Raw genomic sequence first — 11,036 nt, 5'->3', positions numbered from 1 at the left:
TCATTGCTATCGGGATGTTAAGAGCATTCATGGAATATAACAAAAAGTGTTTCTGAAGTGAATTACCTACCCCACCTTTAAATCCTTACCTGTTGAGTAATTTTATGTGAATTCAAAAGCATTTAACTTCAGCCTGAAAAATAGTAAAAAAAAAACTGAAATGGTAATACCCAAATAAAGTAGAACCCCAGTCCAGTTTCATGAATTTCCACCTCTAGTTAAGCTTATCATGCTTTGTCTGCAAAATGTAAAGGTAACTACCTTTCTGTCAGTTAATCAGCTCAGTATAGAGTAACATATTTCATATATCACAAGCACACACAAAGACAAAAACAATGCGATAAGCCAGCATTCTCTTTTATTAAAATGTACACGTAAGCAAACATAACTATCATACAGGAATAGTTTTGGATATATCTACATCCAAAAGCCTTGTGCACAGTGGTTTTTAAATCACAGTGGGGTTGCTTGTCGCAGCAGCAGATGTATTGGACAGCCAGCCACAGTGAAGTGTAAGACCTACAGTGTAAATTTCACTAAATTCGACTCAAAAACATATGGCTATCCTTCTAAAACAGCTAAGGCATACAGTATCAAATGATCTCAGATCAGCCAACTCCCTATCATCTGTTTCCCCTGAATAACCTATCCCTATCATTTGTGTCCACTTTAATTGTCTTCTCCATGATGGTATGTTTGTGTTTTTATCTTGTTCTCATGCTTTTACCTCTTAGAATATTTAACAAATCGAACAGTGTCCTTGGGTGTCATGAAAGGCGCCTTGAATACAATTTATATTTATTATTTAATTATTATTAAATGACATCAAAGTGAAACAGTACCCCCTTTTTTCACACTCTTTAAAGAAATTCACAAATTGAGAAATACATTGAAACGTTTTTAATGGCTTCATGTGGACTTTCTACTCTGACTCATTCCCCAAAGCCATTCTCATCCCACCAATGAGTACATCCATCACTCCAAACACTAAACCCCCTCCCGTTCTAAAGACATTAAACACCCCACTTCCACTTCTCCACACCAGCCTCCCAAACCCTCCACCTAAAGCGTTGGCCTGACCCCCCATCTCTGACACCACCGTCCCCACGTAGCCCTCGCTCTGCTCCCACAGCCGCCCCCCGAAGAACTTGGTCACCCACCAAGTATTATCCAACGCTTCCCCACATATCCCCACAGTGTCTCCAGCAAGGGTCCCTACGCCTGTGACCCCCGTGTAGCAGCTGTCCACTAAAGCCCCCAGCATGGAGGAGGAGACGTAGTAGGTGTTGGAGAAGCAGTTTTCACCGATATTGAGGATTGTATCTCCAGCTGAGCCCATACAGGACAAGAAGTCAGAGGTCAGGAGGTGGAATAGAGAGTAGGTTTCTCCAGGCAGGGCAGACAGAACCCCGAGGTCTTCCTGAAGAACGTATGTCACCTGGGAAGAGAACAATATTTAATATTTTACCTGAGAGAATGGTGTGAATAATAAAATGACACATAACCTGAGGGCCTGTAAGGAGTAAACACCTGCTGCAGGTCGCACCTCATTCCAGTGTCTGGGAGGAGCACACTGGCATGAGGAGATTTAATAATCATTGAAACTCAACCTGTTCAAACTGAATTGTTTACCTACAAACACACTAAACATCTCCACGTTCTATTTAATAGACTTTTGCTGTAATAGTCTATCAGTTGTAATATTTTGCTGCTGTTGTTGCGTTCAAGTTTTAATGTGGTTTTGTTGACTTTTATAGACTTGTTTAATTTGTTTCTTTTATTATTTTCACTTCCTGTAGTAATCATTGTAGTTATCAGTTACTCTACATAAGCTAAAGTACTTGTCATTATGAAATATTTTGGCTGTAATTGGTCAAATTAAAGGAGCACTTTCTAAATTTTACACATGCACTTATACACTTTCCTTGCAATGAGGAATCCTACTCCGCCTGTTAAAACAGTATTATAATGTTTTCTGTTTCTCTGCAAAAACACTCTAAAGTCTAAAAAAGGTCACTTGAAAATGTAGTCCGACTTGGCCTTTCACTTCAAAAATGTGTAGTGGAAAGCCTGCGTTAGAAACTGGGTTGTCTTTTTCTTCTTGTGTTGCATTTTTGGAGGAGCCTGGCTCTTAAGATTTTCATTTCCTTAACTACACTGTAGCTATTGTGCATATGACAAATAAAGCCTTTGAGTCCTCTGCATTACAGGAAGAGTAGAATGATTTGTGTAGGAGCTATTTCCGTTTATTGCTGGCATATATATATATATATATATATTATTTTGTTTCGATTTGTCATGCAATAGTATTTAGCTGCACAGAGTGTATAAATAGGGTCATAGGTGACCGGTAAGGCCGTTCTTACCAGATGCAGAATTGTAAAACTGCTTCAATATACATTCAACTATAAACTGCATCCAATGACTGGAAAATGGCCCTGTTTGTGTCTGCGTGAGATCACTTTCTCCACTCTACTGTGTAATGATGGCTAGCAGAATAGGACATTGGATCACTTAAATGGCCATTACAATTTGCTTCAGACCATTCTCTTGTGAGCCTTATGGCAGCGATGCAGGAGTGTCCCTTTATACATCAAATAAAACAGTGCTTCAGTAACTTATATCACCTGTCCAGGGAAATCTGTGACTCTGGAGAACACCGGTCGCAGCGGAGCTTTGAGGATGGACAAGGTGGTGGAGAGGACGTAGACCAACATGGAGCTGGAGTTAGTGTCTGTTTCTTGTTCTTCCACAGTCCCATAGTCGGCTGAGGACTCAGGAGACTCTGATCTGACAGATCTTGATTGAGTCACATCACTCTGCTCTTCAACACTACCTTCTGAACCAGCCTCTTCTCCTTTCTTTGAACCTGAACTAACCTCCTCTCCATCAGCGTCTCCACCTGCAGTGTTTGATTCTGCATCTTTGTCTCCTTTGTTTTCTTCAGTAAGATCTGCATCCAATATTTCTATGTTTCCAGGGAGCCCCTCACTGTGAAGACCCTCTCCCTCTTTGATGTCAACAATCTCCCCAGCTGCTCCTCCACATCCCTCTGCAAACAGCTCTGCCACTCCTAGCATCTCCTCCAGCTCCTTAACGCTCACTTGGCTCTCCCCTTCCCCTGTCTCTGTCTCTGTGATCAACCCCAAACTGAAGCCCCTCTTCCCCTCCGGGGCGGCGCAGCACACTGCAGACCACAGAGGCTTCGTCTGACACTCCTCGTCTCCATCCTCAGCCGCCCCGAGACGCCCTACCCCCATCAGGATGTAGAGAGTTCCGCCTAAAGAGCTGCATTTGGGAGAGATGGTGGACTGGACCAGTGTTGTGACTGTGGCGTCCCAGAGCTGAAGGGGGGAGTCTGTGGGTGAGACAGGGTGAGATGTATCCCCTCCTCTGAGAAGGGCTGGTACCGCTACTTTGTTGTCTTCCTCTGTCTGCCAGAAACAAGAAGAGCCACAGTATGAGTAACATATATGCAAGTGTACATTATAACCCTAAATAAAGGGGGGTTTATTATGCTAATTTCAGGTATAGTATTTTGAGCCTCTACTGGGACATGTCTCCATGCTTTAATGTACCAGAGCCCAGTCTGCTCTGATTGGTTAGTTGGCCGGCTCTGTTGTGATTGGTCAACCACTTAGAAATGTCCCGCCCCTTAGCCTATCACGTACAATGTGTTGTAGCCAATAGAAAGCTCAAGTGTTACATAGTGATGTCACTATGTTACGTGAGTACACAAAGGACTCCAATAGAGACATTTCATGAAGGGGGGGGGGGGGGGGGGGGGGGGGGGTGGGAGAGAAACTCCTCTTGAAGGAATACAGGGATTTTAGCCTTTGCAGACCATTTACATGCACACAAACCCATATAACACACTACAGGAAAGAGACAAATAGGCCCCATTTAACTTACATATACGTCAGCTGGTACTTTCAAATATGATTTATTGTATTACATGTTTGATTAATCATTTCAAAAGCTTAGGAGTTCTTTTGAATAAACACAAAGAGTTTAGGAACAAATGGATTCATTTTCAACAATGCTTTTATTATATTATCTTATCATATGTGTATATAAAATCTTAATCTGAATAGAAACTATATCTGTCAGATGTACAGTTGAGTAAACACATATCATGTTTCTCTGAAGGTGAGTCGAAGTATAAAGGAGCATAGAATCGAAATAATTAAGTACTCGAAAACTGCATCCTGGAATCCCCATCTGTGATTTATACAGTTATTTTTTCAAGATCCATCATTCAAAAGCAGGTAGTCCTACTGTAAACAACATAATAGATTTGCCTTACCACATCAACATGCTCTCCCCCCTCCTCCGTCCCTGCGATGCTGAGAGTGAAGGCCGTGCAGACAGCTGTGTCACAGGACGGTTTGGACAGCGAGGCGAACGTCTGTCCCCCGGGGAGGCTGTGGCAGTGCGAGCGCAGCCCCGAGGACCCCCCCTGAGGAGGCGTCCGTCTGTGGAAGCAGCCGCTGCAGAGGCTCGGCTCCGACGAGTCCTCATCTGCCAGAGACAGGCCCAGCAGCAAACACACACACACACTCACAGCTGCACTGACAGCAGCAGGACGCAGCATGGTGGTGGTGAGCTCAGCAAATCCCCCCTCTGCCTCACACACACACACACAGAGCAGGAGGGAGAGGCTTGTAAATTATCCAGTGGTTTCCGTTTATAGATGGGAAAGATAAGGTTGTTGTTTCCTCACTGGCTCCTGGTTCTCTGCTGCAGTTTTTGTCCAACCATGGCTGTGTTATTTGAAAGTCAGCAGAGTGGATCTGTATTGCAGGCACAATCCTGCTTACTCCTTCATTTCCCTTTTCACTGACAACCTCGCCCCCTCTGTCAGTTCCTCCCTCTTCCACTCTCCCTCGCCCCCTCTGGCAGTACCTCCACTTCACCCCTCCCTCTTAAGCACTCTATATGGTTACACCTTTAACTCCCACTGCTGTAAAGTATACAAGCAACGCACACACCCATCAAAAGCTGCCCAATACCTGCAAGTCCACATTCCAAAACAATGGTCGTTGTACAGGTTAGAACCTGGAATGACACACTCTCATTGTCCATTATTACTGTGTAAATCACATTCCTGAGAAGTGCTGAAAAGGTACAGCAGCTTTGATAAGATACAGCAGCTTTGATAAGATACTTCCTTATCAGGCAGGAGTTCTCACTTATAACAGCAGCTAAAATGTCACTGACTGAGCTAAATTTAACAATGTCATCCTCATTAGAACTTAATCCTGACGGTGTCAAAGTCACGGGTCATTGTATCACAGAGTGCAGCGATTATTGAGCTCTTCCTGGATAAAAACACACTCCCTCTTACATATTACAGTTGGTTTTCTATTAAAGAAATGCATGTTGAGACACGTTTTTGGCACTGACTGGTCTTAAACAGCAATATGCATGCTATCTAATTATCATGTGCATGAGTAAGAGTGAACACAAACATGTCAAGCTTTCTTTTTTGGCATGAAGGAGAGGTGGAGTCCAGCTATTCTGCCCTTAAGTTGCTTAAGAGTTTTGGCAAACATCAGCCAAATGTCCCCCTGGGCTTCTATCAAGAGTGGAATAAGGACTCTTTGCAATCAAGTCAAGAAAAACAACATGTGCATAACTAACATGAACCAGGTTTCACTAAGATGTTCTTAAACACAGCTTGTATGTAGTGAATGTGGTAAGTACACATGTCCTGGGTACAATAAGTGTTCACACAGACTGTAGCACACCTCATAACCTGTAACTCTGGAATGAGATTTTTAGGGTGTGATGCTTTGGGTGGGGCACACTACACACTTAGTTTAAGACAAACATACAACCTTAATAAACCGTTTTATGTAAACTAGTTTGTGTAGCATTGTGTCCATAGAATCTGTGAATGAAACGTGACACACAATTTCAATTTATAACAAAATCTTTTAGTTTGACAGCATGACATTTTACACACACATCTGAAAAGGTGCAAAACACATTGGAATTGACAAGGTGTAGCTTTGACTTATGACACATTGTGAAAAAGAAATTGAACATTGCAGAAGTAGAAACGACAAAACCTCCTGTAACGAGTAAAAAAAGACGTAACTAGCTTTAATGGAGTGCAGCATTTATGCAATACCAAAGTCGGAGATGGTGTTTAGATAATGCAAAAACAAATAAACCAAAGCTCTCTTTATGCAGGACACACCTAGTCTCAGTCACACTTTGTAGATTGCTAAAACTGTTTAGACAAATAATCAGCAGCTTGGAAATGTTAACAACTATCCATTCATCTCACTGGCTGTGGATTTCTCCTAAACACTTGTCAAACTGTTATTTAGTCACAAATGTAATTCTCCACATATAAAAACCACATCTATCTGGGAGTTTTTTGATAGTGATACTGCAATTAGGAAAAAGTCCACAAGGGGGAGGGGTGAAAGTGGAAGAAGCTACTGAAAACAGGAAATACATTCAGTCACATTCTGTCTTTCACTCACACACACACACAGATGTACAAACCCTGCATCCCTTGCTTATAAATACATCTAACCACACACTGCGGCTCACTCATTAGGGAGGTCAATGACCAGTTCAGCCTCGTCTCCCTCCCCTCTGTCTTCATCTCCTCTGTCACTGTCTCCGTCGCTCTCCCCCTCCTCCTCCGCTGCGTCTCCGCTCAGCATCTGTCGGGGAACCCAGCTGAACGGGCTGCTGGCTGCCGGGGGGGCCGCAGGGGCTGATGGGTAATTGGCTGCCATGGGGGCAACAACCTGAGAGGAATGCAAAATAAGAGTGAAAATGTGAGGAAGGACAAAGGGATGGAGATTGAGATAAGATGAAGGAATGAGGGGTATAACTGGATGGATAACTGCATTACAGATATACATCAGCAAAGATAATAAATCAGTAATCAACCAGAATCAGCAAATCAGTGTCCTGGAATGTCATTATTAAAAATAAATATTGAAGTTGAGTTGAGTTAATATATTAAAACCCATCTGCAATATTGTGCAAGAAGGTAAAATCAACCAATTCATTGCCGGTGCATATTGTTCAAGAAAATACTAAAGATTGGCTACGACCTTCATTTCAGAAATTATATTTGAACTGCGTCTGTGTTCAAACAATTTCATTTAGTTTTGTCTTTGGCTTAAAGAGGACATATTATGCTCATTTGCAGACCATCTACATGCACAACAACCTATATAACACACTACAAGAAATGGAAAAACCAAAAAAACAATATCGGGCCTCTGTAAGATGGTTGAAAGGGTGACAGCCTCTGTTTGCACTTCCATACTTGGGATGAGTTGTTTTGTTAGTTGTGTTAATGTGACTATAGTGTGTCAATGTTTGTTTGACTGTTTATGTGACATCAGGAAGAATAGCTAATGCTCATGCTAGTGCTAATTCTGGATCACACTATATACATACATCTTGGATTCTCTAAGGAGAACATAGAAGTAAACAAATATTATTTCCTTGTTGCTATGCATATATTCTGTGACCTAAATACTGGAATGGACTTGGGTGCTAATTAACATAAATGGCACATTAATATATGTAAGAGGAAAGCAGTGAATATGTATTTTGTAATCTATGAATATCTTTTTTTTCTCTTCCTCTCTCACCTTCCCCGTTGTCTCTTTCTTGTTTCTAGGCGTCTTTGTTTTTCTCTCTTTCTTCACTCGTTCAGCTGGAGGAGCCAAATACTCCGGTGGGAAGGGCATCTGCCCGACACACGCAGGGCCCCAAACATCAAATGAACACACAAACACACATGCATGGCAACATTACAAGACAGACACACAAAAACACACAAAAAAATACAAAGAAAAATGAACAATGCAACGACAGTGGAGCCATAATAAACATTGAATAACACCAAATGAAGATATAAAAACGTATGAATTAAATGAAAAAATAATCAAATGATATAAACAATGCCAAATTAAAACACAGATGTTTGCAGATGAGGACAGGGCAGTGGCAGCAATGTTCATCTTGCTGGCCGCACTAAGAAATAATAAAGGGAGATGGAAACTCACGGTGTTGAGGTAAGGTCCAGAGCCTGAGGACTGCAGGGGGTTCACACCAGAACGGGACAGCAGGGAGAGATGAGGGGATGAGGAAGATGGAAGACACGCTCCAGGACTACTTCTTCGCCTGAAAAGAGTACATGAGAGATTAAGAGAAACTCAGTGTGGCAGAAAGGGGGCGACTGTGGCTGCGAGGGAGTGCGGTCGTCTTTCAGCCAGAAGGTTGTGGGTTCGATCCCAGCCCGTGCAGCCAACATGTCGATGTATCCTTGGGCAAGATACTTAACCCTGAGTTGCTCCCGATGGCATGGCCAACGGTGTGTGAGTGTGTGTGAGTGTGTGTGAATGTTAGTTCCTAGAGTAAGGTACACTGCTCTGTATGAATGAGTGTGCATGGGTGAATGACATGTAGTATGTAAAGCGCTTTGAGGGGTCGTAAAGACTGGATAAAGCGCTATATAAGTACAGTCCATTTACCATGTACTTCTTCTCCTGAAAAGAGTACATGAGAGATTAAGAGAAACTCAGTGTGGCAGAAAGGGCATTCACAGTGCAAAATGTTTTCTCACAGTGGTCCACTCGGTTCAATAGGCAACACCAAGTCAGTGAGTATAAATGTTTGGCTTACTTCTTTGTTACATCTCGTTCTCTTTCCCTCTCCCTGGGGGCTTCTCCTTCACTGTTTTCTGAAGAAACTGTTGCATCTGAATCTGGAACAGAAGACAAGAAAACATAAATCAACCTACTGTTTACAACTCGTGCATTTACGTAGTCATAAACACTCGATACTGTTAAGAAAGTTTGGATTACCTGAGGAGTCTTCATCTACCCTCTCGTACTGTAGCAGTCTGTCCAGGAGGAAGCTAGAAAACAAGTGAAGGATATTGTTTAACGTAAACACATTTTCAAGTACACGCAATGTGATCTCACCTTCACATTTTGATCACGTTCAAGTTTTTTTCTTGTCTAGAATAAGCCATTTTTGTTTCTTAAGTACATAAAAGAAAGCCCTTGATGTTTCACTGGAACCCTGCCCTGTTATAGCAGCCAGCTCACAGATTCTAATGTTGTTGCCTTTAGGTTTGCCATAGCTGTTGACATATCAGGTCACATTAGAAACGCTATAACCCCTTCTACCACATCCTTGCTAAATCATTCAATGTATTTTTCTTCAATCAGAAAAAGGTGAAAAATCCCGTAACAAGTTAATCTGACCATTTCCAGCCTATAATCTAATTGTTAAATATTGTCTGGACCATACTTGATTCCCTAAGCATCTGTTCTCTGAAGTAAGTACCTTTGAAATGATTCTCATTGTCCTTAAATAAATTATTTTGTGTGAGTTTCTTTTTTTCGGGGTTATTTTATCTGGGCTAAGAGTCCTGAGTGAGGGTTACTTTATTTTTCTATGTTTAAACACACCGAAAAGGTGGCAAGTAACATTGGAACACAAATGTATACAAATACAAAATGTCTAATTAATATAAATATGGCAAAAATGTGCCCTCACCTTTTGTCCCTGGACACTTTGAGAAGTTTCCTCTGTGATCTCCTCAACTCCTCCTGAAAACATTCCTGTTCCTGAATAAAGGGAATACAAACACGAAATCAATGCAGAAAATGACACATATATGTATTAATAAAGTACTAAACTCGATTGCTAATGACTGACTGAACACATATAGATTATCTGTACTTACATAAACAAGGAATTTTAATTTTCGCTTGAGATTTTTGTATTTCCGCTTGTAGTCAACTTCGACGTCCGCTTGACCGTTCATTTCTTAAATAAAGGATGCAAATAATGGAATAATTACTAAACCATCTACTAACAGTAATATATATAAACTAGAGGTAATTGTAGTAACTCGGGCTGCATTACAAACCACATAAGAAGCTACTGTATGCTAAGCTAAACGTTAGCTCACATAGCTAGCTCGCTAACTAACGGAGCTGCTGTTCTCAGAAGCTGCTGAAAATATACACCTATATTAATTTAAAGTGTGCAAACAAGCTTTCTATTCAATTCAAAGCAATTTTTTTTTATTATTGAGACCCATTGGTACCTCTAGCTTGATTCTGTCTGTGCGACATGCTTTTGTTTACGTTGTGACGTCGTTGTTATCTTCTTCTACGCCTTCAATGGCAGTGTGCAACCATCGATCCGGAGCATTACCGCCACCTGCTGCCTCTCTTAAAGCATAATCATTAATCCGTTTTCAATGGTTTGTCTGATCAAATCAAATGATGATACTTTACATATTAAAACCCCTAATTCTAGAGTTTCTGAGACCTTTTGAATAAGGATCTGGTGATGGTGAAATTAAAAAAGCATTACAAAAAAGGAAAATAAAATTGCAATAAAGCAGAATTATGCAAAATCTAAAAATGTTTGGACAGGTTGATCACAACATATACAATCAATCAATTGACCCCATCCAAATCAGTTTACAGACACTTTATCAATGCATTCCTCAAACAAAATCAGTCCTTTAATAACATCACACAATAACAAAAACAGTAAGTGTAACCTTTCGCAGATATGCAATATAGTTTTGATTTATAGAATGTTAAGATTGTTTCAAAATGACCCAAAGTGATAGAGAATATATGCAATTTGCCTCTGTGTATCTTTTGCCAACCTTAACCACCTTGTCCTCTGCCTTGTTACTCCTGCAGCAGCACTTTAGAGAGGTGTTGTTCTTCCTGTCCTGTTAGGTTAGCCCAGGAGTTGCTCATTAACCACTTTACCTCTAATATCTAGTGGCACCTCTCCCGCCTGCACCACACAGGGCTGGGAATGGAGCTGACTTCACTGTCTCTGAGCTTGTATCTTATTAAGCTTCTATAACAGAGTTGTTAAAGGGCTGAACACTAGACTGCACCATAATCAAACATGACGTGTTTTTATTTTTCAAATCTGATGTATATGTATGAATACAAATAGAAAAATGTAATAAAACAAAATAAAATACCTGTAATGCCATTTTCGTGATA

The 11,036-nt window shown here is 41.1% G+C and overlaps 2 protein-coding genes across 2 annotated transcripts; both read right to left on the bottom strand.

The window, feature by feature from the left end:
* Positions 1–336: 336 nt before the first annotated feature.
* On the bottom strand, positions 337–4,877 carry LOC117477303. The gene is made up of 3 exons (XM_034123981.1): positions 4,307–4,877; positions 2,628–3,434; positions 337–1,438 (listed from the first exon to the last, which is right to left on the bottom strand). Exons 1-3 carry the CDS (start codon positions 4,592–4,594, stop codon positions 923–925), a joined length of 1,611 nt encoding a protein of 536 aa, XP_033979872.1. The 5' UTR covers positions 4,595–4,877; the 3' UTR covers positions 337–922.
* A 1,040-nt stretch (positions 4,878–5,917) lies between these two features.
* ino80e (INO80 complex subunit E) lies at positions 5,918–10,175 on the bottom strand. Its single transcript, XM_034123980.1, has 8 exons — positions 10,106–10,175; positions 9,740–9,822; positions 9,550–9,620; positions 8,850–8,902; positions 8,668–8,749; positions 8,049–8,166; positions 7,632–7,730; positions 5,918–6,770 (listed from the first exon to the last, which is right to left on the bottom strand). Exons 1-8 carry the CDS (start codon positions 10,131–10,133, stop codon positions 6,564–6,566), a joined length of 741 nt encoding a protein of 246 aa, XP_033979871.1. The 5' UTR covers positions 10,134–10,175; the 3' UTR covers positions 5,918–6,563.
* Positions 10,176–11,036: the final 861 nt, after the last annotated feature.

The sequence above is a fragment of the Trematomus bernacchii genome, unplaced genomic scaffold (assembly GCF_902827165.1).
Source record: "Trematomus bernacchii unplaced genomic scaffold, fTreBer1.1, whole genome shotgun sequence".
NCBI classification, from domain to species: domain Eukaryota; kingdom Metazoa; phylum Chordata; class Actinopteri; order Perciformes; family Nototheniidae; genus Trematomus; species Trematomus bernacchii.
This window is presented reverse-complemented; position numbering and strand designations above follow the sequence as displayed.

Coding starts and splice junctions, on each gene's coding strand:
- LOC117477303 (XM_034123981.1), bottom strand. CDS start 4,594: ATGCTGCGTCCTGCTGCTGTCAGTGCAGCTGTGAGTGTGTGTGTGTGT. Junction 3,435..4,306: donor GGGGAGAGCATGTTGATGTG/GTAAGGCAAATC, acceptor TGTTTCTGGCAG/ACAGAGGAAGACAACAAAGT. Junction 1,439..2,627: donor TCACAGATTTCCCTGGACAG/GTGATATAAGTT, acceptor TTCTCTTCCCAG/GTGACATACGTTCTTCAGGA.
- ino80e (XM_034123980.1), bottom strand. CDS start 10,133: ATGTCGCACAGACAGAATCAAGCTAGAG. Junction 9,621..9,739: donor AATTAAAATTCCTTGTTTAT/GTAAGTACAGAT, acceptor CCCTTTATTCAG/GAACAGGAATGTTTTCAGGA. Junction 8,903..9,549: donor AAAGTGTCCAGGGACAAAAG/GTGAGGGCACAT, acceptor CTTGTTTTCTAG/CTTCCTCCTGGACAGACTGC.